Source organism: Bos indicus x Bos taurus, chromosome 15 (genome assembly GCF_003369695.1).
Source record: "Bos indicus x Bos taurus breed Angus x Brahman F1 hybrid chromosome 15, Bos_hybrid_MaternalHap_v2.0, whole genome shotgun sequence".
Classification (NCBI taxonomy): Eukaryota; Metazoa; Chordata; class Mammalia; order Artiodactyla; family Bovidae; genus Bos; species Bos indicus x Bos taurus.
The window spans coordinates 17480048-17505994 of NC_040090.1; the positions used below are offsets into that span (position 1 = coordinate 17480048).

The following is a 25947-nucleotide window of genomic DNA, read 5'->3' on the forward strand; positions in this document are numbered from 1 at the left end:
TTTGTGATATGTTGTTTGAGTAGCCCCAGGCAACTGAAATATCTAGGGAGTTTTGGAGCACTTTCGTATGTCTCCATCTACTGTAAAATTGCTGGCTTCTTCAAACAGCAGCCAGGGCCCTTTTAGAAACGTTAGCATATGGTCAATTCGTGTGAAGGTCAAGTGTAGCCTGACAAGTGGGAAGCTGTCCCTAAGTAGCTGACTGGCCATTGGGGAATTTACACCGCCATCCCAACATCTGGAGAGCAGGACTGGCATCAGGCACAAAGCGCACGTCCGGACGGGGAGGGAGGGCCTAGAAGGATGTGACCTCTATGAGTCCTAGACCTTGGCGGCTGCAGGGAGGTGGTGTGGGTTTCAGGCCAACGGGAGTGAAAGCAGAGACTTCAGAAGGCTGCTGAAGTGGAGCCGCAAAGTGCCGTCATCAAAATCCACTTAGGTGCTTAATTGTGCGGGACTTGGGCAGAGCTGGGAACACTCTGGCGGGTGGGGGCCAAGTGCAGGGCCGTGAAGACATGAGTTCCCAGCTGAACGCAAAAGAGCTCCGTCCAGTCCCTCTCCCTATGACCCAGTGAGCCTGCCCGGCCCACCTAAGATCCTCAAAGATTTGGTTCCTTCTCTTGTACTGGGGCTTCCGTGTCTGGCTGGCCTCCTGGAGCGCAAAGCTAGAGAGAATTTCATAAGAGCTGATGACTGTATGTTTAAGACTCCCTGGAGGTGGAGTCTTGAAGGGGTTTCCAGGGCTCCTAAGCGAAAGCGGGAAGAGACGGGGTGGGCAGCTCTGGGGGAGAGGGGCAAGGGATGGGCTGGACGTTTAGCATGGCAGGGCCAGGAATGTCACTGCAGACTTGGGCTTGAGGATCGTGTCATTGGCACTCATGAGGGAATAATGTCCATTAGCACTTACTGAACCTGTTACCGGGGCCCGGAACCCCAGCTCCAAGCCTCACCTACATTAGCTCATTTAAGAGTGACAGCAATGCCCTGTGGTCAGCTGTGCTGATCTCCACTCTATTTCTAACTTGGATTAGGCCTGGACACGCCGTCTATTAAACGTTTTAACTATCACCCCTGGGTTATTATCCACATTATACGGATGAGGAAATTGCTATAGCGGAAGGCAAATCGGTGCCCAGAGCCTCAGAGGCCATAAACGGAGGCCAAACACTAATGTGTGTGTGCACGCGCATGTGTGTGTGTGTGTGTGTGTGTGTGTGTGTGTGTGTACTCAGTCACATCGGACTCTGTGATCCCATGGACTATAGCTGCCAGACTCCTCTGTCCATGGAATTTCCCAGGTAAGAATACTGGAGTGGGTTGCCATTTCCTCTTCTAGGGGATCTTCCCAATCTAGGGATAGAACCCACATCTCCAGGATCTCCTGCATTGGCAGGCAGATTCTTTACCACTGAGCCATCCCGGACACCCTGTCCTCCAAAGCCCCTGCTTTTAACCATAGGACTTATGGTCTCACGTTTGAGAGGAAAGAAACCAAGTGAAGTGGCAGCCATGCCTGAAATGCTCTGAGATGTTTCTAAACGAATACACAAACAAACAAAAACGACTAAGTTAGAACAGGGGCAACATTAACACACACAGGTCCTGCATTCCTTCTGTACCATGAGCGCTGGAGAGGAAAGAGGAACGAAAGTTTTCATTCTGAAGCATTTCAGGGACAGGGAATTAACCACAGCACTATTCTCTAGACTTCTGTTTTCTGAAGATCGAGGTCTTCAGAAGGGTTTTGAAATTCAGCATTTAACAATGGCTTGCCAGCTACACGACCTGGAGGGAAAAGGGTTGCCTCGACTGTGTGACAAGGTGGTGTGCCGCAGCAGAAAGAAGAGTGAGGCTCTGAGAGGCCAGGCAAGTGTCAGGGCGGCTGACACCAGTAGGCCACACCTACTGGGCTGGGCGGGACCCCAGCAGCCCAAATGGCTTGACTCATCCCTGGGAAGGATGTGTATTAGATGCCTCGGGCGGTAACAACAGAGTACTACCACTGAGGGGCTCTGAGCAACGGAAATTTATTCTCTCACATTTCTGGAGGCCAGAAGTCCACAGTCAAAGTGTCAGCAGGGCCACGCGCCCCCTGAGACTCAAGGTGGACTCTCTCCCCGCCTCCTCTTAGCTCCTGGGCGCAGCTGTCAATTCTCGGCGTTCCTTCTCTTGCAGCGCATCACTGCCATCTCTGCCTCTGCTGTCACGTGGCCTTCTTCCCTCATATCCTCATAGCACTTCTCACGAGGACATGAGTCACATTGGATTAAAAGCCCACCAGATGCCAGTGTGACCTTATCTTAACTAATTACACCCCCATCATCCCAATTGCATAGAAGGTCACATTCAGAGGTTCTGGGGGTGAGGACCATGACATGTCTTTGGCAGGAACATAATTGAACCTATAATAGTAAGATCTTTACTTTCACATTGTAAAAAAAAAATAGAATAGGATGTCTGTGAATGTCATCCTGTTACTCAGCTGTAGGACAGCTGTCACTCACTATGTAACACTTTTTTTAAAAAAATAAGAGATGGGTAGATGGCTGGGTTAGTTTGCGAGGACTGTCATAACAAAGGACAAGAACTTGGTGGCTTCGACAACAGACACGTGTTGTCTCCCAGCTCAGGAGGCCACGAGTTACACCCTAGTGTCAGGAGGGCTGGTTCCTTCCGATGGCTGTGGGGAAGGTTGTTTCGGGCCTCTCCCCTTGGCTTATAAATGGCCACCCTCTCTCTGTCTTACCATCGTCTTCCCTCTGTATGGATCTTGGTACTCAAACTCTACCTTTTTATAAGGGCATATTGGATATGGCCCACTCTAATGACCTCAGTTTAACCTGATTACCTTTATAAAGGTCTTATGTCCAAATAAGGTCATGTTCTTTTTGTTTCTTCATGCTATTTAAAATTTTTTAATATATTTTTTCTTAAAATTTATTTATAATTTTTGGCTGCACTGGGTCTTCGTTGCTGTGCATGGGCTTTGTGGGGGCTGCTCTGGCTGTGGCGCACAGGCTTCTCACTGCGGTGGCTTGTTGATGAGTTCGGGCTCTAGGCATCTTCAGTGGTTGCGGCTTGAGGACTCTAGAGAGTGGGTGCAGAAGTTGTGGTGCAGGGGTTTAGCTACTCTGCCTCATGTGGGATCTTAGCGCCCTGATCAGGTATCAGACTGGCGTCCCCTGTACTGGAGGCAGACTTTTAAACACTGGACCACCAGGGAAGTCCCTTTTTAATACATTTTTAAATTGAAGTAGAGTTGATGTACAGTATTATGTTACAGGTGTACAATATAGCAATTCACAATTTCTAAAGGTTATACTCCATTTATAGTTATTAGAAAATATTGGTGATATTCCACATGTTGTACAATATATCCTTGTAGCTTATTTTGTACCTAATCATTTGTACATTTAATCCCCCACCCTTATATTACCTTCCCCCACCCCAACTCCCAGAGAAGGAAATGGCAACCCCCCACCCTTATATTACCGTCCCCCACCCCAACTCCCAGAGAAGGAAATGGCAACCCACTCCAGTATTCTTGCCTAGAGAATCCTGTGGACAGAGGAGCCTGGTCTATGGGGTCACACAGAGTCAGACACAACTGAAGCGACTTAGCATGCATGCATGTATTGGAGAAGGAAATGGCAACTCACTCCAGTGTTCTTGCCTGGAGAATCCCAGGGACAGAGGAGGCTGGTGGGCTGCCGTCTCTGGGGTCGCACAGAGTCGGACATGACTGAAGCGACTTAGCAGCAGCAGCAGTGGCACCCCCACCCCACTGGTAACCACTAGCTTTTTCTGTGAGTCTGCTTCTTTTTTGTTACATTCAGTAGTTTGTTGTATTTTTTAGAGTCCACATATTAGTGATATCATAGAGTATTTATCTTTCTGTTAGTTCACGTAGCATAATGCCCTCCAAGTCCATCCATGTTTCTGAAAATGGCAAAATTTGGTTCTCTTTTCTGGCCAGGTCACATTCTGGGGTACTGGGGTTATAGGACTTCCACACATGAACTGGGGGTGGGGATGGGGACACAGCTGAACCCACGACAGTGTTGCGCCGGCTTTGCTCTTACACAGCTGCAGGGGAGGACTAGATCCCACTACTCCCCAGCGTCTCCCCCGTCACTGTCGGGCTACCTCCCAGGTCACAGCATACAACCTGTCACCACCCCCTTCTCTAAGAAAAGACAGAGCAGCCTGAGAGATGAAGGAGCGAGCTGTACCCATCCCATGGAAACTGCCTGATTTCCCGGGACATTCTGCATGCGAGCCAAGCAGGAGGAGCCCTGGTAAAACAGCTGAATTACTGCTAGTTTGGCAAGGAGAATGACTCAGAATCCAGGTTCTTTCCCCTCATCTCCGCTTGCCCTGGATCACCAGGTTTAATAGAAAACATTATATGTGGCACCACCTAGAGTCAGATGATGAGAAAGACCTGAAAAGAAAAGGAAGAATTTCTGACTGGGCTTTCCTCTCTTTTGACATTTCTTGGTGATCATTATTTCAAACTTGCCCTCTCAACCCCTTCTCCTAGGTTTCTGCCGTCACACCCGACCAAGTAAAAGTCATGCTCAAGAAATGGCTGGGAACACTACAAGCAAAAACTCAAATTCCATTTTTGGACCTACTTTTCTAAATCTCTGGATTGGAGTTTCATTAAATTTTATCATTTGACAAGATTCTTGAATTTATCCCCATCCCCATCCCTGCTAACACACACACACACACACACACACACGCATACACAGGCCCTGAGATTTTAAAAGTCTGTACATGCCTCAAAGATAGTGATCAATACAATTTTTCAAAAAAAGCAAATGAACCACCTTGTGACCCGGATCTCAAGATCTCTCCCCTACTTGGTTAGAACACAGAGAAATGGCAGCTGCACTCCAACACAAAGCTGGCAGGAGATCTGAAGGCTCTCGGTTTCAAGTCACATGTATGTTCTCGAAATTTGGATTTCTGCTTTATTATTATGGCAAGGGGCAGTAATAAAGTACAGTTTCTTCTTTCAGAGATTCACAGACTAATTGCCATTTTAGAAATCATTTACAAGCATACCTCGCCATATTGCATTTCACTTTATTGCCCCTTGCAGATACTGAGGTTTCTTTTTTCACAAATTGAAGGTTTGTGGGAACCCCATGTCAAGCCGTTTTCCCAATCATGGTGGTTTACTTTGTGTCTCTTTGTCATATGTCAGGGTAACATTTTCATTATTATTGTGTTTACTATGTTGATCTGTTATCAGTGATCCCCGATGTTACTACTGTCTCTGTTTTGGGGCTCCAGGAACCATGCCCAGGTAAGATGGTGAACTCAATTGATAAATGTTGTGTGTGTTCTGACTGCTCCACAGACCAACTGGCCTTGCCCCCATCTCTCTCCCTCTCCCTCGCCCTCAGGCTCCCTATTCCCTGAAACACAATATTAAAATTAGGTTAAATAGTAACCTTATAATGACCTCGAAGTATTCAGGTAAAAGGGAGAGTCACAAATCTCCCGCTTTAAACAAAACTTAGAACTGATGATTATACTCGATGAGGAAGGAACTCGGTCTTTCAACAAAGACCAAAAGCTAGGCCTCTGGTGCTGAACAATTAGCCAAACTGTGGAAAAGTTTTTGAAGGAAATTAAAAGTGTTGCTCCAGTGAACACACAAATGATAAAAAAGCAAAACAGCTTTATTGCTGATATGCAGAAAGTTGTACTGATCTGGATAGAAGACCCAACCAGCCACAACATTCCCTTAAGCCAAAGCCCAGTCCAGAGTCCAATCCTAACTCTCCTCAATTCCATGAAGGCTGAGAGAGGTGAGGAAGCTGCAGAAGTTTGAAGCCAGGAGAGGCTGGTTCATGAGGTTTAAGGAAAGAAGCTCTCTCCATAACAAAAATGCAAGGTGAAACAGTAAGTACTGATGTAGAGGCTCCAGTAAGTTATCCAGAAGATCCAGTTCAGATAATGAATAAAGGTGACTATAAAATTTCAGTGTAGACAAAACAACCATTTATGAGAAGAGGCCATCTAGGACTTTCATAGCTGCAGAGGAGAAGTCAATGCCTGGCTTCAAAGCTTCACAGACAGGTTAACTCTCTTGTTAGGGGCTAAAGAGCTGATGACTTTACGTTTACCATTTGCCATTAAAAATTCTAGGGCCCTTAAGAATAATGTTAAATCTACTCTATCTGCACTCTATCAATGAAACAACAAAGCCTGGATGACAGCACATTTGTTGACCACTTTGTTTACTAAATATTTTAAAACAACTGTTGAGACCTACTGCTCAGAAATAAAGATTCCTTTCAAAACATTACTGCTCACTGACAACACATGTGGTGAGTCAAGAGCTCTGATGGAGATGAACAATGAGATTAATGTTTTCATGCCTGCTAACATCCATTCTGCAGCCCACGGATCAAGGAGTCATTTTGACTTTCGAGTCTTGTTCTTTATGAAATACCTTTCATAAGGCTAAAACTGCCCAAGACAGTGATTCTTCTGATGGATCTGGGACAAGTAAATTGAAAAACTTCTGGAAGGATTCACCTGTCTAGATTCCATTAAGAGTATTCGTGATTCATGGGAAAAGGTCAAAATATCAACATTAACAGGAGTTTGGAAGAAGTTGATTCCAACTCTCACGGATGACCTTGAGGGGTTCAAGACTTCAGTGGAGGAAGTAAATGCAGATGTGGTGGAAATATCAAGAGATCTAGAAATGAGAAGCAGAGCCTAAAGATGATACTGAACTGCTGCAATTTTATGATAAAACTGTAATGGGTAAGGAGTTGCTTCTTATGGATGAGCAAAGAAAGTGGTCTCTTGAGATGGAATCTATACTTGGTGAAGATGCTGTGAAGATTGCTGACTGACGACAAAGGACTTAGGACATTACATAAACTTAGTTGACAAGAAGCAGTGGGGTTTGATAGGATTGACTCCACTTTTAAAAGAGGTTCTATACATAAAATGCTAGCAACAGCATTGCCACTACAGAGAAATTGTTCATGAAAGAGTCAATCAATGCAGCAAACTTCACTGTTTCTTATTTTAAGAAATTGCCACAACCATCCCAACCTTCAGCAATCACAACCCTGATCAGTCAGCAGCCATCAACAACCTAGGGAAGATGCTTCACCAGCAAAAAGATTACAACTCGCTGAAGGCTCAGATGATGGTTAGTAGTTTAAAGAAATTTTAATTTTTTAATTAAAATATGTACATTATTTTTAGACATAATTCTATTGCATACTTAATAGACTACTGCTGCTGCTGCTGTTCAGTTGCTCAGTTGTGTTCGACTCTTTACGACCCTATAGACTTCAGCCCACTAGGCTCCTCTTTCCATGGGATTTTCCTAGCAAGAATACTAGAGTGTGTTTCCATTTCCTCCTCAAGGAGATCTTCCTGACCCAGGGATCGAACCTGTGTCTCTTGAGTCTCCCGCATTGCAGGTGGATTCCTTACCACTGAGCCACTGGGGAAGCCTACAGTATAGTATAAACACAACTTTCATATGCACTGGGAATCTAAAATATTTGTGTGACTCGCTTTACTGAGATGGTCTAGAAGTGAAACCACACCATCTCTAAGGTATGCCTGTCCACAGGAAGACATTACTGATGTTTCTTAAGTTTCTTGAGAAGTAGATCAGTAGTGATACCATACAGTACAATCCTGTTCAGCAGAATAATATGGATCCATTTACAAAAGACTCAATGAACCCACTGGTGGTCTCTGGTAGGGAAAGGTTACAAGGACTTACTCTTGGGAGCAGCCGTCGAGTTCTGCATCATCTCTCTACAGCTCAGTCTGCTCCACCAGAGATAACAACAGTGTCTTTCTCATCAGGCTTCCAACAATCCATGTTAATATAACGTAAAGTGCCTGGATAGTGCAGCCCAGCGGAAGCTCAAGTAATGGCATGCCATTGCTCTTGTTATAATCAGGGCTTTCATGGAACTTTTATGTTTTTATAAAACATACCCTTTTATTCCAAGGAAAAGTTATCTGGATAAAACAATCATTTAGGGGATTCCATTAACTAAGAACAGAAATACACTCAGCCTATCCCCAAATGAGCCTCCACTCTCAAAACTCTTTAGGTGGAAAATTCAATGACTCACCCTAGTTGGAAATTTATTCTAGCCCATTAATATTTCACGAGGTCAGAAATACAACCAGTAAACAGGGGAACGGGAAAACAATCAACCACTTTAGATAATTTGAAAAAGTGAAAATATGTAACTGTTTTCAACTATATTAAACGAACCAGAAAAACTATTTTTAAAGATATTTCCCAATGCTGCCAAGACTAAAATAAAGCCACAAGTCACACATGTTGCCAGTGAGAGAACAAGCTGGTGCAAACCGTTAGCAGAACAAGTGGGCACTCTGATCAAGAGTTAGAAAAACCTCCTGTCCTTTCACCTAATCATTGCATTTCTGAGAATCAAGCTGAAGAAAATTTCTCAAAATAGGGGGAAAGTCATATAAACCCTCATTTCACAACCATGAACACTATCTCTAAGTGAAAAATTGCAAACAATGTGAATGCCAAATAATAGGTAAATAACGGACAGGACTGAGCAACTGAACTGAACTGAACTGAACTGAAATTATATTATACCAAATGAATGGACTGTTTAAGCATTAAAAGTGATAGACAAATACACTGTAAAAACGTAGAAAAATGTTAAAATGTTACCTGGGAAAAAATTAAAATATAAAATTGTATACCTCTGGTGATTACAACTGAGAAAAGCCTAAATGCAAACTTGTAAGATGCTAATAGTGATCTATGAAAGAGGACAGACTCTACGCGGGATGCTGTTTTCCTCCTTCCCCATTCCCCCAGTTTTTACTATTACCTTTAAATGAAAAAGTTTCTTCCTGTCTCACGAAAATCTTTCCTCTGCTGTGGATACAGCATTAACTGCTCTCTGCCTTGTAACCCTCCAGCACACACTTCTCCGGGCCCTTGTCTCACCCTTTGGAAAGGGCAAGGCTACTCCCTGATGAAGTGTATTCTCTTCTAAATGCCAAAGCTATTTCACAGGGCATTAGAGGCGATCCCTTCTTCCAAGTGAGAACATCAGCTGCCCTCACTCTCCTCCCTGTAAGTACCAGGTTGTTCCAAAGAATCAGAGAATGAACCCTGTAACTTCTAAGCAAGACACAGAAGAAGGTGGCATGGATTCTAAATCGACCACTCTTAGGGAGCCCCTGAAAGGACAGATCAAATGGTACCTACCCTGGAGACCTTGGCCCAGGCCATCCAGGCTCTGGCTGAAACCAATCTGTATTTCTGTCCTCCGGGTATGGATAAGTTCCTTAACGGACCCTAAACAGTTTGATCAGCAGAAGTAAAAAAGCAAAAAAGACTTAAACATCTGACAATAGGGAAATTATTAGATTACAGAGCATCTACTGGATGGAAGGGTAGGTAACCCATAAAACAACAATTAGAGGTGCTACATGTGTGGGAAGGTGCCAAAGTCTCTAAAGTAAAGTGTAGCAAAAGCAAGTTACTCAATCACATGCCCCATGACAACAACGTACCCTGTGCAGACTGACCAGTAACTCTCAAAGTTTACAAGTCACCGACTATACCCAGGCACGGTGCTGCGTGCTTCACAGCCATTAAAAAGTAACAACACCACCACTTAGAAGGCTGATCACTCTCATTTTGAGAGGAGGGAATTGAGGTAGCAGAAGGATTAAGGAATTCTCATTTAATCCTCCCAGTGACTAACTTTTAGACCATTCTGGTAGCTCTCCTAAAATCACACAGCATGGTGGGGAGAGGGGTGGGGAGGAGGGCTGGGGTTTGGACAAAGTCCTTTTCCAGGTCTCACACCCTCAGGTCCTGGACTGGAAGGGAATACACATGGAATCTGAACTGCAAGGAGAATTTGTTTTAGAAAATTCCTTCTTTTCCTTCCCTCTGTTGTCTAAACTTTCCAGTGGTCTTCTGTTTTTATACTTTAAAGATTAAAAGAAAAAAAGAGGGGCAATGGAGGAAAGGTTTTGTGAATGCCTGTGTTTATGTGTATGGTTCTTTAAATTATGTTTTGATCAAAAGACTAAATAAATGCAAATAAAGTCTCTACTACACTTGGGGGTGAAGGGTAGGAAACAAGGAGAAAAAAAATAATGGAGAATAGCCAAGGCGAGCCTGTTCCAAACCAAACCAAACCTCGCCAAGCAGCTGCCCACACCATCTTTTCTCTTTTTTATTTCTCTTTTCACCAGCTCTTCCCGTTTATGCATGAATTCTGAAATCATGGAACTGGATTGGCAGAGGACAGAGAATGTCACAGAGAACATTAAGATCACACAGCTGCAACTGCCAAAGCTGGGAATCAAACTTAGGTCTCAACTCTTGATCCTGCATCCTGTCACAAACGTGCCCTGGTCTGAATATTCCTAGTTCAGCTAAATACAATCTGTATTTATGGGAGTTCAAATACACACTGTATTCCAAAAACGATCATTCACATTCTGAATGTTTAATAATGCTCAAAACTGGACAGATTACAGGGTTCACACATACTGTCTCATTTGAAACTCAAATTACAAATTCAACTTCCAGCAGTTTTGAAGCCAGGCTAGAAACAGAAAAAGCCGAAACAGACTTCATACTTTTTTTTTAATACAACTCTGTAAAAATAAAAATGCATTATGTAGAGTGGTCTATTCAGAAGAAATCACATGCAACAGACGAGATGAAATACCTCTCACAAAAAAACATACTCTCAGCCACCCCCTCCCAAAATGCCTCTGAAGAGTCAGGGGAGGCATCAGGGACCAAGATCTCTGAGAGGCCGGTCTCAGAGGGGCCACGTCACGAGGGATAGGGAGCCTGGCCCCGGAGGGGGCCCCAAACCCAGGGCTGCTTCCTGTACGTCAACAAGCTGAGCCTCAAATCCTGGTAACAGCTATGTGAAAAGTTCAGATAATCATCATCTCCTCATTTCCTCAGCTGGCTTCCAGAAAGACAGCAGATTCAGAGCCAGAACACAGAGTTCTCCTATGTGAGAGGCCCTGTGGCCCGGTGCCCAAAGCCCAGGAAACAGCCAAGAACCAATGTCCAGCTGTGTGGTCCCCGGGCACCGCACAGCCCAGGGCCTCCACACTGGCCCCAGCCTGCTTCCTGCCAGCCAGCGTGCCACAGCCCAGCTCACTCTGCAGCGCCCAGCTTTGGCAATGAAGGGAAATAAGGCTCTATGACCAGGGAGAAGGATCCTACCAATCTCTGGGGGCCCCTCAACTCACACCCCTGGGGCCTTCTTTCTCGGAGATGACCACCGACCCAAATCTCATGCAGATTTGGGGTACAAAATGGGTAAGAGGCTAAAGAAGGGAGACGGGTGGGGAGGACAAGAAAAGACCCCAGTCCTGGTGGTGCCACCTGAAAATGCGGCCCCAGGTGTCGGCAGAGAAAAGGGCATTTGGAAGCAGATTGCCATAAAGTCAGTACCAGCTCCATGGCGGATACCTGAGGTGATGCTGCAATGGATCTAATCGTCAAGAATGCTGCGCGATGTGTAAGACGTGCAAGGTGGTTTCCAGCCTGGGCCCCGGGTTCAGGCAGCCCTGGGTTCAAATCCAGGTCGGCTGCTTGCTGGTGAGGAGACACCGGAGCTGCTCAACCTCTGGGAGCCTCAGCATCCCATGTGTGAGGGGAAGGCGGTGAGAGGACCCCAGCGTAGGGGTGAGGAGAGTCTGGTGAAAGGGTTCCCTGCTCCCCCAAAGCTGTGGCTCCCACCACACCAAGACCCCTGCTTCTGCACTGACCACGCTGCTCTGAGAGTGAGTTACAGGCGGAGGAGCAGGACAGCCGGCCGGAGGCCTGAGCCCCATGACTGGCAACACACAGGCCGGGGGGAACTCCCCACTGACACCCCGGGACAGGCCCCCACCCGCACCCCCAGCAAAGGGCAGGCCCACTCACGGCACTCCTTCTCGTCACTCTTGTCGAAGCAGTCGGGCAGTCCGTCGCACTGCCAGGCGCCGGGGATGCACCGCCCGTTGCTGCACATGAAGTTGCCTGGAATGTTGCACTCGTTGGTAAAGTTGTTCCCAGGGAGCAGCTGGCTGTCTGTGGGAGGAAAGGGACAGGGCGGTGAGATGGCATGGCCAAGGTGCCAAGGACCCGGGCCCCCACAGCTCTTCCTCCACACAGGCAGTGCATGTGGCACTTCCAGTGGGTGATGTTGCCTCTCTGGACCTCAGTTTCCTCATCTGTGAAATGGACATATAATCTGCCCCACCCCTGGGGATTCTGTGAGGCCTACATGAGAAAAGCCCTTCACTGGTGCTGAGCACACAACAGACGCTCACAGACTTCTTGCTTTGTCGAAGACTGGTCATAAAACGTAAACGTTTTTCTTCTGGTCATTGGCAGTGGCTAAAAAGAAACTTTTCCAAGACAGAAAGTGAACGAGGGACTCTCAGCACCTCCAATAAAGAGAACTGCAGGTTCCTTCAGGTCTCAGACTCTGCGGCCCTATGATCACAGAATCCTTGAACTCCGGCCAAGTCGACAGGAATACTGGAAGATAATTTCACGATAGGAAACAGGAGCCCCAGCCCACAAAACTGAACTGCCTGGGGTCACACGGGGTGGAAAGGCCAGGCTGAAACTTGAGTGCAGGCCTTCTAGCCCCATAAGAGTACCAAGTCCCTGGAAGGCTTGCCAAGAGTTCCCAGAGATTTAGCACCAAGCCTCAAGGTTGAGACTCAACTCCACTGAACACAGTCATAGAATGGCAAGCCCCTCATCCCACTGGGCCAACTCTCGGGCTGGAAAGCAAACAGGGAAGGTCAAGGAGAGCTGAATTCATCCACCAATTGACCCTGGAGGCCAACTGTCAAGGGAGCCGATCTGATCAATCGGACCCATCTGAGCCACTGTGATCAAAGTCTGGGAGATCATGAGCCATTGGAAATAAAACAGTCTTAGGGGAAAAGGAGTTGTTTAAAAAAAAAAAAAAGACCAGGACTCCCTCCTGAATCTACAACAGGCATTTATTGAAACTTCATGACCATATTCATCCACTAGGTAGGTTCTAAAGATGCAGAGATGAAAGCCAGGCTCCATCCTCCAGGCTGGAAAGGCACAAGGGTATACTAACAATTTTAATGCCCCACATTAAGAGGAAGTCCAGACTCCTGTGGAGTAGTGGGAGGAGAGAGGGCCCATGAGGCTCTTCCACAGCTCTCATGCCGGCCCCCTGACAGCACACCGTCTTTCATACCTGATTTCTACCTGGAATGCCCTTCGACCCATGGGGTCTCCCGGGAAATCCCAACACACCTGTTAGCATACAACTTCTTTGTTACTCTACCTCAGAAGTGTTCCCTGACTTCCTCAAGGAGAAATGGGCAGTCACCCTGTTGTGTGGCTATGGTACTACTGGGGTGGTACTAAAAACACTTTACAACTGGAACAAGCGGGCAGCAAATTGGAAAAGACACAGCCGTAGGCAAGGGGTACCACATCCGCCCAGGTGCCACGGATAGTCCTCAGAGACCACCTGCTCCGCTGCACTGACTTAACAATGTACAGGAACACCCTACCGAAAACGAGCTTTCGTAATTCACCGAAGAATTCTAGAAGAGCAGCTATAGGGAGGGGCCTCATCCTGCCTTAAGAGCCTGCACTGGGCTCCTAAAAACCTTCCTGTCTCCTCCTCACTCAGCCACCCACTACAAGGGCCAGGCACCAAGTCGTGCACGCCGGTCTCCACTGCCACAGCCATGACGCCAGCTCAACCACCACACCCTCTCACCAGGACCCCTGTCACAAGTGACCCCTGCCTCCCCTCCAGCCCATCTCTGTGGCCAGAGGGACCTTTCCAAAGAGCAAATCGATCGTGACACTTCTCGACTTTAAAAAGCCGTTGAAGGGTTTCCTCAATGTTCTTAAGATAAAGTCAAAATTCAAGGCATTAGAGAGAGGTCACAGGACAGAGGTGGCATTTGCAGGGTCTGCTGGCAGATGCAGAAATGGAGCACAAGGGCCCCTCGCGCCCACAGGAAGATGGCAGAGACCAGAGCACACAGGCTCAGTCCAGGGCACAGACGGTACGGAATGAAAAACCACACGGCTCTGATGGTCTGGAAGTGAGAATGTACTGTGCCCCCTCTTTCCCCCGTTCTACACCCAAACCAGGTATCACGAATCATGGGGTTCTGTCCATTGAGCCCACCTTCCATGTCAGAACCCTTCTCAAGACTGGGCTTGCGAAAGCCACCACCAGCCCTGAGATGGTCGTGAAACCAGCTGCCCGTCTCCGGACAGAGGCACGAGATGCTGGAGTGGGGCTCCTAGGAGACAAGCCTAGAAGGACAGCCAGGTGCTGGATCCCCTCCAGAGACTTGATGCGCAACCCTGAAGACCTACACATCCAGCTGTTTCCTAATAACTGCTCTGGGCTCCCCCCTCCACACACACCCCACAAACAGGGAACTCTTCAGGGCTTAGAACGTAGCTGCCATTCTGTTTTGTTTGGAAATCACTTACACTTCCTAGTGCAGAGCTAGCTTCTTGAAGGCAAGCCCCTTGGAAGAGTCACTGGGACTGTGAAATCTTGTTCTGATAAACAGATTTCCAGGGCCAGAAAAATTGGCCAGATTATATTTCAAAGTGCTTTCCCTGAGAATCCAGAGCCTGGAGGCACGGGGACTTGATAAACGAGACGGTGGAATACAGACTAAGTACCACGTAGGTTAGACACAGGTGGTCTTGCAGCCATAGGGCTCCCAGAGCTTTACTGGCAGGACGTCGGATCTCCTGCCCCGGTGAATGAGAACGCCAAGGAACGATTCTTGGGCACATCTCAGCAACTCCATCACACGTGCAAGGGCTGCAGAGCCTTGTGTTTTAGAAGTGACAATATCAACAAACACAAAAGGAAAAGGACAAGCCGAGGCCGAGAGAGGTTGAATCATGCTGACTCTGTCGTCAAAAATCTTCCGCAAACCACTTACGCAAACCACTTATGGTTGCCAGAGGGGAGGATGCGGGAAAGGGATAGTTAGGGAGTTTGGGATAGATAGGTCCACACTGCTGTATTTAAAATGAAAAACCAACAAGGACCTTACTGTATAGCAAAGGGAACTCTGGTCATTGTTGTGTGGCAGCCTGGATGGGAGGGGAGTTTGGGAGAGAATGGACACATGTGTATGTATGGCTGAGTCCGTTTGCTGTCCACCTGAAGCTATCACAACATTGTTAAGCAGTTATGTTGTTGTTTAGTTGCAAAGTTGTGTCCGACTCTTTTGCGGCCCCAGGGACTGTACAGCTTGCCAGGCTCCTCTGTCTATGGGATTTCCCATGCAAGAAAACTGGAGTGGGTTGCCATTTCTTTCTCCAGGCTAATCGGCTATACCCCATTATAAAATAAAAAGTTTACCAAAAAAAATCTTCCTCAAACCCATCCAATGTGCCTCACTAGACTGGCACCATCCAATCCAAGCCACCGAGACCTGGGGTCTGCTTTACACCAGTGGCTCTCAACAGGGGGCACTTTTGCCCCCTGGGGACAGATGGCAGTGTCTGGAGACATTGTTGGTTGTGGCTTCTATTGAATAGAGGCCAGGAGTGCACCCCCGTAATACACAGGGCAGCCCCTCACAACAGAGAACCACATGGCCTGAAATGGCAGAAGAGAGCCGATGTGAGAAATGCTGGCTTAAACCAACCTTTCACTTCTCACTTCCCCCACCCCAGGTCTTTCTCCTCACAGCAGATGAAGATGTTAAACACTGCTGATGGCTGATGGCTCTTCTGTACCCTTGTAATAAATCTAAAACTCTTGCCAGGATTTATAAAACCTGGTGCCCGCCCCACCTCCCCACCCCAACCTCTACAACCTCATTCCATCTCCTCCATCACAAATGTCCTCCCTGCAGTGGTCCTCTGCTCACGCTGTCCACTGACCCCGATTCTTCCACACACCTTGCATCTGGTATTACGGGTTGAATCTGTCCCCCCAGAATTCACATGCTGAGGTCTTAACCCCTGTATCTCAGTATGTGACTGTGTTGGGAGGCAGGGACTTTAAAAGCGTGATTAAGGTAAAATGCTGCGAAAGACTAAAGGCAAAAGGAGAAGGGGGCGGCAGAGGATGAGGTGGTTAGATAACACCACTGACTCAGTGGACATGCATTTGAGTAAACTGTGGAGATAGTGGATGAAGGGGAGCCTGGGGCGCTGCAGTCCATGGGGTCACAGAGTCAGACATGACTTAGCGAGAACAACAACAACAAAGTTAAAATGAGGCCGTTTGCGTGGGCCCTAATCCCATCGGTCTGGTGTCCTTACAAAAAGGGATGAGGACACAGACGCACAGGGAGGGTCATGTGAAAACTCTGGAAGAAGACAGCTGTCTACAAGCCAAGGAGATAGGCCTCAAAAGAAACCAACTCTGCACACTTTGATCTCAGACTTCTGGACTCCAGAGTCATGAGTAAAGAAATGCCTGGTGTTGAAGCCGCTCACCATGTTTCCTTGTCACGGCAGCCCTGGCAAACGGCTACATCTGGCTAATCTCATTCGTCCTCCACTTTACATCACTGACTCTGAGACTCCTTCACCGACACCCCGTCTAAAGCCGGCCCCGCCGTTTCCAGCTCTGAGAGTGTCCCGTGTTCTCCTTCATCCCGATGTGTGCTCACCAACGCATCTGTACTATCTTCCCACCAGATTGCACAACCCCAAAGGGCACTGCTTTGTTTTGCTCTGAGTCCTGGGCATCTGACATTTAGTAGGTTCTCAACAAATATCTGTGGTTATTCTCAGAAGAAAACCAAATGTCTAGTTACTGATTTATCCCCATCCCTCACACTGTACCTTGGAAAGTTCCATCTACCCCCTGCCTCGTCCCCCTAGAAGGTGAGCAGGATCTGTACATACATAAAAATAAGGGACATGGGGGTGTCTGGATGAGTATAAGTAAATTACTACTCTGCCAGCTTTAAAAGAGGTTAGAAATCTTTTGAGCCCGACAGCAGGACTTTCTAGTGGCTGAAATATTTATCCCATCTCAGTGTCTTGGGACACATTTAGAATCCAAAAAAGACAAGCATTAGCACGAAGTTGGCTAGCTGGGGTTTTTCCTTCTCCTTTTTCTTTTTTCATTAAGCTGAAAAATGAAAAAGAGTTGCCCATTTTCACTGCAGCAGCACATCACTTACTTAAAATAACTACACCATCTGCACCAAGAAAACAACAAAAAAACACACCCAAGTCCTCCCCCACTGGGCAAAAGAAGAAGCTGCTGCTGCTGTTTCTTCCAAAATTTCTGGCACCCACAAATTTTTATTTGATGAGGGGGTGCTGCAAAAACTCAAGACAGCTGCTGCATTCTGTGCCTTCTGGAACAGGCAGTGAGCAGTGCTGACTTTTTCAGCTGAGAAACGAGAATTCGCCTGCACCGGTTGGAGCCCTCCATATGCTCCTCCCTCCCTCTGTTGATCTTCCCCCTCTAAGGTCACCCCTTATCGTGATGTCTTACAGACTTGGCATCTGCAAACTATCAACAGGCCCTACTTTCAGATATCTGTCCAATCACCTTCGGTTTTAGCTTTTGCTTCCTGACCATCGGGTCTGCAGGCTCCGTGAAGAACAAAACAAGACATATACAGGTATATGTACAGACACACACAAACTTAGTGTTCCCACCTGCAGATCTCAACTCGGCTTTCCCCTAAAACCTCCCTGGAGAATGAACACACCTCTTCCCATTCCCTGGTGCCAACACACATCATGTTACAAGGCCACTGAAGACAACCATCTGCTTTCCCGTTGACTTGCTCTTTCAAATGCACATGAACATCTCATGCATGGGCACGTGTAAAGCACCAAGTGAGCAGGTCCACCAGGATTAGTTTCTCAGCAGCCCTGAAAAATCCCTGCAGGTCCTTTCGACCCCAGACCACTCCTCGTGGTGGTACTGGTGTTGGATGGAACCAGACACATCTGCCTCGAGCACTGCCCAGAGCCATTTGGTTCTCATCAAACCAACTGCTTCCCGCTAGAGCTGTCTGGGGAGCATCCTAGCTGTCAGCAGGGTGGGAGGATTCACACGTGGACGTCCGAGCCTGGTGTGAGGATGGGCCTCTGCCTCCACGTGCAGAAGCTGGACCAGGTCTCCAGCTGTGTCAAGACTCTGCACAGCAACCTGCCCGCCCTGAGAGCTCATTCTAAGAACCCCAATCTCTGCATATCTACCTGTTCAAAGAAGATACAGCCCAGGGACATAGGGGAGAAGCTATAAAATGACTCATGGGTTCGGCCCAGGGATGACACCCTTGGCATTCATACATCTCATTTTTACACAGATTTCATGGGGCTTCCCTTGTGGCTCAGACTGTAAAGAATCTGCCTGCATTGCAGGCCACCTGGGTTCGATCCCTGGGTTGGGAAGATCCCCTGAAGAAGGGAATGGCAACCCATTCCAGTAGTCTTGCCTGGAGAATCCCAAGGACAGAGGAGCCTGGGAGGCTACAGTCCACTGGATCGCAAAGAGTCGGACACGACTGAGCAACTAACACTTTCACTTTCATATTTACACATACACCATATTATATTTACACTGACCCTGAAGGAAGGTGGGGTGTAAGTTTCCCACAGGAATGATTTATGGATGGAGTGAGTCACCTGGACAGTGAGCAAGCTGAGCTGTCTGCCCAGCATCTGCGCTTCACTCTACATTCCCATTTGCCTCTCTCGTGCAATGCAGAGCAGCAGCCACTACAAAGTGACAAATCCTTGTTTCCTTCTTAAAATGAGTGAGCAAAGAAAGCCAATGGCTAGTATTAATGAGGCAAGCAAAGAGAAAAGCAAAGAGGTCTAAGAAAAGGACAGCTCTTCACCAGGAAATAGCTGTATAAATTATTTTCATACTGTATTTATAGCCTCATTAAGGGCCCGAAGCTGTTACTTACATTTTTTAGTTATGCTTCATTGCGTTTCATGAGGAAAATTATATCCCAGCGGCATTAACATTGTGGGGATTTGCAGAGCTGGCAGGATGCGGCCTTTGTGAGGCCCAAGGTCCATGACTCAGGGGCTGGACAGCAACACTGGGGTATGCTGTTCCTGGGGTGGGGTTGATTCTCAAAGGTGAGTTCTGAGCTCCACCCTCCATCCTGGTCCCCAACCCTCACATGCCCTTGAGAAGTTGATTATTGACTTCTCACTCCGGAAAATCTAACATCTACTGACATTAGCACCTGGCAGAAGTCTAACATCCGCTCTCTTCCTCGGTCTTCACAGTAGTCCTCTGAAATAGGCTCCACACCCATTTTGCAAACCAGAAATCAGACTGAAGACAAAACTCAGTACAGGGATCTGCCAGTGTTTTGGGTCAGACAGTAAATATTTTAGGCTGTGCGGTACAGAAGGCCAAATTAAAGATATTACACCAGTACTTATAGAAGAGGAGAAAAAACAGTTTTGTACACAACTTTTAGCGATGCGATTCAAAATACTGACATAACAATCGAGAGCAATGTTTCTGTAGCACAAGTCTACTAATGAAGAGAACAGAATTCTTCTGGGGGGGGGAAGGGCACATGGCCGAAGTTCAAAGTTGGTATCCCCTATCATTAAAAGCTACTGCAAATGTTTAAGTTTTCTCAACCACTTTAAAAGGGTAAAAACCATTCTGAGTTTGGGCCCCTGGGCCATAGTTTGCATACTCTTAAGCAAGAAAGTAGGTCTGCCTAAAATTTCAAAATGGAAGAGGCACTCAATCCAAAGGGTCTTCCTCTCTATGTCATCACACCTCCAACACTCTAAAACAATTCCTTTGGTTTAGTGGCTGCCCTACGTCCTCAGCAAGTGCCAGGCACCCGGCAGACATGCAGGAAATGCTTGTTGACTGCATGAGCGATGACTCCTAAGGATACTTCCAGTTCTGACACGCTCAGGTTCTGTGAATTTATCTAAACCCTACCTGAACCTATTTATGTGTGCTCAGTAGTGTCCAACTCTTTGCAACCCCATGTACTGCAGCCTGCCAGGTTTCTCTGTCCATGGAATTTTCCAGGCAAAAATACTGGAGCAGGTTGCATTTCCTACTCCAAGGGATCTTCTCGACCCAAGGATCAAAGCCACGTCTCTTGTGTCTTCTGCAGTGGCAGATTCTTAACCACGGCACCACTTGGGAAACCCGAATCTATTTATACTTCTGTGCAAAAAGCAATGGGTAATGAGATTGGTTCTGTAAAACATTCCTGAGCTCCCACGAGGGAAGAAGAGAAACAAAGAACTTTTCTGGATGAACTTCTATGGGCACTTGCTCTTTTTTCACACACGCTGAGTCCTCACCAAGGGTGACCTGCATGGCAGGCCTGGGTGAGAACCTAGCCTCATGTGCCTTTTGTCTTTTCAGCTTCAATCGACAGCAGCAGCAGGAAGTAAAAATCAGGCAGTGAAGATAAACCGAAGGACAAGAGAAGGGACAACTTTATAACCAATTCATCAGGCTTGAAGATAAGCCAGGCTTCAGAGAGGACCAATCAATTCTACACTTCAGCACCTCTCAGAAACAGCCAAAAGGTCAAGAAGAGGGGAATTTATCTCCAACTCCAAGGTCAGCACAGCCCCATCTGGCCCAGGACAGGTGCAGCCATGCCTACAATCCTTAGAAACCATTGTGCAGCCTATACAGACACACCCAAGGCAAGCATGGAAAGTTGCACAGCAAACCAAGAAATAAGGCCAGAAAAGCAAAATGAGCTTCATTTAGGCCCCAAGGCATACCCTGATGAGCACATGGTAAGGAAGGATTTCTAAAAGAAGAGTCAAAAGAGCACAAGTCATTAAAAGTGATAAATATGACTGCATTAAAGTGGAAAACATCTGGTTATTAAAAGATGCTATAAACGAAGTTAAAAGATAAGCAACTAACTGGAAATGGTATCTGCCATATATATAACCCACAAAGATCCATATTCAGGATTTTCTTATAAGACTATATATGGAAACATAGACCACCCAACAGAAAACTGGTCAGAGCATAGAAATGAACAGTTATGTTCCCAGATGAGAAAACTCAAATAGCTGCTTCAGACAAACTCAAACTCACTTGTCATCAGAGCATGATAAATGAAACAAAGGAGTTCTCTTTCACACTCACCAGACTTGAAAAGATTTGAAGTCTGATATTCTCACGTGGCACAATGATGGGTTACATACAATGTGAACTCCCAGCTACAGGTGTGGAATAGCACAGAAGAGCCTTTTAGCAATGCCGGGTGAGGCTGAAGGTGTACCAGGGCTTTAACCCAGCTGATCCTCTTCTGGTACCTACTCCAGGCCTGAGGCAAGCATGCACAGGACAGGAGCAACAGAACCTTCACGGTGGCTCTGTTGTAATACAAAACTGCGAGACACAACAAAGTCATCAAAACGAGAATGGAAGTAGAATCCAGTCCATTCAAAGCCGTGGACTAATTGCCCAGGCTGGAATTTAATGAACTCAATCTGAGAAAGCTGATGCTTAATGAAAAAAGTGAGTAGCGGAATATACCTTGAAGTACATGCTACTTCATCGAAGAACACGGTACTCTAACAGACACATCCAGATGTGAAGGTATTTTTGAAAATGTGCAGGAAAGGAAGATATCAGATTCAGGATAGTGGTTACTCTCTGTCGAATGGGGTCAGAGGGTACTCAATGAACTTCAACTGTAAGATTTCTTTCTTTCAAGCAGTCTGAAGCAAGCACAACAAAATATCAGAGTTTAATGGAGCTGGGTGGAAAGCACATAGGCTTTCTTTGTGTTATGCTTGGTCCTTTTCCCATCCTTTAAAATATGTTTCATTAATAAAATTTATTATAAAGACCAAATATTATGCTAATATTTGAGAAAAGTCTATGAAAGACATATGGAACTGTTTATCACTAGTATTCTAGCATCAAAAACTTCATCAACTATAAAAGGAGGAGAGAGAAAAGGGGGCAAGTGCTCACACAGAGGAAAAAAATTGCAAGGACATTTCATCTGAGAGGTTCAGTCTGTTACGAACTCTTTTCATTTTCTGAAAGGCAGCAACAGTTGCAGCGCAGAAGCGGATTGTAGAGGAAAAAAATAAACACTTTTCACAAGACAGATTTACCCACCCAACTCACTAAGGCATGACATTCCAAAAATAAAAATAACAAGGGTCAGCCAGGTCAGATATTTTATAAATACTAACTCCCTGAGATGTCAGGGTGGGAAGAAGCCACAGGAAAGCTTCCTTTCTCAGAATAGTCCATGACATCTGCCTCCTTACTCCACCCCATTCCCCATCATGAGGCTGCAGAAGGCTGAGCAAACGTGGGCTAAGCTGGGGCAGCCAAGGCTTTGATTTGGTATGCCCCATCACCATTGCCAAATGTGTGATTCTCTTACCACTGTTAACTAGCCGTGTGACTTCAGACAGGTAAGTTACCCTCTCTGAGCTAGAATTTTCCACTCACGAAACTGGGGTGACCCTACCTCCCTATCAGGGTTGCTGAGGGATTAGTGTAGTTGCTAAATCATGTCCGACTCTTTGCGACCCCATGGATTGTAGCCCACCAGGATCCTCTGTCCATGGGATTTCCCAGGCAAGAATACTGGAGTCGTTGCCATTTCATTCTCCTGGGGATCTTCCTAACCCACAGATCAAACCTGAGTCTTCTGTATGGCAGCAGATTCTTTACCACTGAGCCAACTGGGAAGGGATATAATACATACATACACACACACATATATAATACATTATATATATATATATAATAGAGAGATAAAGTAAATATAATAGTGTAGGCAGCATACACTGAGAGTTCAATAACAGTTCTAGCCCGTGACTCCTTCCTTCCCTCCACCATCGCCCTGCCTCTCCTCCTAGGGCAGGTTCCGTAGTGGTAACTCAGACAAGGCTGAGCCCCCTTCCTCCCTCCGCCTCCTTAGAAAGGACACACAGACCGAGCAGGCGGAGCTGGTTGGCTGGCTGAGACCAGTGTCACTTAGGTCCAGAACAGTAGACTTTGAAGATAGTCACTAGGTTTTAAGAATTCACAATGCGATGCTGACCGCGTATTCTAACACACGACAGTCTCAGTTTCACTATTCCTAAGAAATAATTAACCCTCCACTGATCATTCCTAAGGCTCTTTAACAGCAGCCAAGCTATATTCATGAGCCAACCCTTCCAAACCACGTGGTTATGAAACAGGTCAAAGGTGAAAGGCACATGGGATTTCACCGTTGGAATCTGGGGGTGAAACTTCATCTCTTGGGGTCTCAGGTACCCTGGCTGTAAAATAAAGTAGTAACAGATGACGTCCAAGTTCCCTTCCAGCTCTTGACCACTCATTCTTGCTTCCATGGACACACCCTCGGTCCCCGAGGCAGGCGAACATTTGCCATCTGCCCATCCTAGATACGTTCTCTAGCATTTAAAACTAATACCCGGGGTTTACACAGAGCTCCTCTGCTGAAGGTCTAAAAACATTCCCGCAAGGCAGGTACTAAAGGCAGTTCCTCCTTTTCAAACACAAAGACACTAAGACTCAGAGGTCAGCCAGGGATGGAATTGGCCAGAGAACTCAGGTTCCAGTCCCTGGGGGAGATTTAACTCTTGCCACCACATTTTAGGACTCTGACTTCCTGCATCATCCCCCATGGAGATGGTCTCCCAACTCCCCTGCCCCAGGAGAAAATAATATCTAAAGTCACAAACCAGATCTGCCCTCCCCCATTCCCTGTGGAGTCAAGGGCTCCCTGGTTCCCTGCAATCATCCACAATTTTCCATCACGTCTCAGAAAATGAACGACTGTCTGGCTTATCACTTCCGATTAGGAGAGGAACTCTGCCAGGGAAATCAAAAACGCTAGCCTGTTACCACCAAGCAAGGGGGGAATACATATTAACTGGTGCGTCTTTTTAAATTTTCTTAAGCAGCTTAATCCATTAAACCTGTCCGTCCTGCTTCTACAATCTGCTCACGTGAGTACCTCCCTCCGTGCTCAGCGCGCCGACAGGCCCTCCATCAGGAGAAATTAGCTGACTTCTTGAGCAAATGATGTTTGTACATCCAGCAAGTGCCAGAATTAAGCAGTATTTACGGCTGGAGTCCCGCTTCAGTCTGCATGTCTGAATGAGCGCTGATTTCAGAGGGAGCCACTCATCTTTGCAAGAGATTTGTGAGATTTGGAAAGGACAAAGGGCTGAAACCTTGCAGGCGAACCTGTTCGGATTCTCCACATTGTGAAGGGTAGTTTATGATGGCCCAGAAAACAAACCAAATTAAACTGAAAGAGGGATCCATTTCAGAGCTGGTTTCTTTCAGGTCAGCCCTAAAGCCCACAAACTTTAAATTCTAATTCCACTCTACCTAAGCTCAGGGGGATGGCTTAAGTCCTCTGTGCCTCAGTTTCCTCATCTATAAAATAAAGATGGACCAAACAGGAGCTCGATAAGCTCCCGAGGGTGGTCTAAGAGCTGTGTCCCTCGTGGTATTGGACTCATATACAGTCCCAGACTTGAAAACATTTCAACTCTTACTGTTTATCATTTGGACCAGAAAACCTCTCACAGAAAAAAAAGAAAAAAGATACGTATACTAAAAATTCAGTTGAAGCTTCCGGCATTTTCAGACATTTTATGACAGCACGCAGACTGGGGCCATAGATGAGCCAGAGTTCATGTGTTAGAAGTATTATTATCCACTATTAAAGAATGACTATTATATAAAGACTAGATGTAATGTAGGCAGAGACTATGTCATTACACAAGACATATCATTATAAGGTAGTTACATGATTAATAATTAGAGGAAAGGTGATCTCAAGTGCAAAAGAATCCACCTTAAACTGAAGAAGATAGAATCCTACTCGGTGAGATGAGAGATTGAGAGACGGGAGCTGCTCATTAAGAAAGGATTTTTGATAACCTGAAGAGGCCCGCCACGTGGCTCCGGTTGAGGTTCGCGCAGCGCTCTGATAACAGGTGCAGCTCAGCACCAGGACACTGGAAAGAAGTCAAAGGCTTGGTGAACGCAGAGACCAGCATCGCCTTTCAGCAGGCTCAGCCCCTAGAGTCTGCATGCTCTTCACCCTCTGACACCCAGCTGGTTCCTGCCCCCTTTGCTTTCCTGGATCTATTTTCGCAAAGTCCCCAGGGGCCTCCCAACTGATGAATCCAAGAGCTATTTATTAATTTATTTTACTGAAAAATAGTTGATTTACAACGCTGTGTTGGATTCTGGTGTACAGCAAAGAGATTCAGTTGTGTGTGAGTATGTATATATATTCTTTTTCATATTCTTCTCCACTATGGTTTGTAGATACTGAATACGGTTCCCTGTGCCGTACAGTAAGACCTTGTTTATCCATTCTGTATATGTCAGTGCGCATCTGCTAGGTCCATACTCCCAATTCAACCCTCCCCACCCCTCTTCCCTTCTGAAAACCACAAATCTGTTCTCCATGCCTGTGAGTCTGTTTTGGTTCATAGATAGGTTCATTTGCAACATAGTTTAGATTCCACGTATAAGTGACGTAGTATAGTATCTGTCTTTTTCTTTCTGATCATTATCTTAGTATGATAATCTCTAGGTACCTCCATGTTGCTGCAAATTGCATTATTTCAGTCTTTTTTATGGATGAGTAATATTCCATTGTACATCTGTTGATGGACACTTAGGTTGCTCCTTGTCTTGGCTATTGAAAATAATGCTGCTATGAACATAAGCGTTCATGCAGCCTTTCAAATTGTAGTTTCATCCAGATATGTCCCCCAGGAGTGGGATTATTGGAGCATATGGCAACTCTATTTCTGGTTTTTGGAGGAACCTCCATACTGTTCTCCATAGTGACTACATCAATTTACATTCCCACCAACAGTGTAGGAGGCTTCCCTTTTTTTCCACACTCTCTCCAGCA

General features: G+C 46.3%; 1 protein-coding gene across 2 annotated transcripts in view; it reads right to left on the reverse strand.

The window, feature by feature from the left end:
* Nucleotides 1-25947, reverse strand: part of LDLRAD3 (low density lipoprotein receptor class A domain containing 3) — a 273477-nt gene that overhangs the window by 178902 nt on the left and 68628 nt on the right. The window contains exons 1-2 of one of the 2 annotated variants that reach the window (XM_027562658.1): nucleotides 18970-19068; nucleotides 11969-12115 (exon numbers count right to left, since the gene is read on the reverse strand). In XM_027562658.1, coding sequence (XP_027418459.1) covers nucleotides 11969-12056 — 88 coding nt within the window. In that variant the 5' untranslated portion in view covers nucleotides 12057-12115; nucleotides 18970-19068. Of the gene's footprint in view, nucleotides 1-11968; nucleotides 12116-18969; nucleotides 19069-25947 lie in introns of those variants that run through there. The other variant, XM_027562657.1, reaches the window with a different exon arrangement.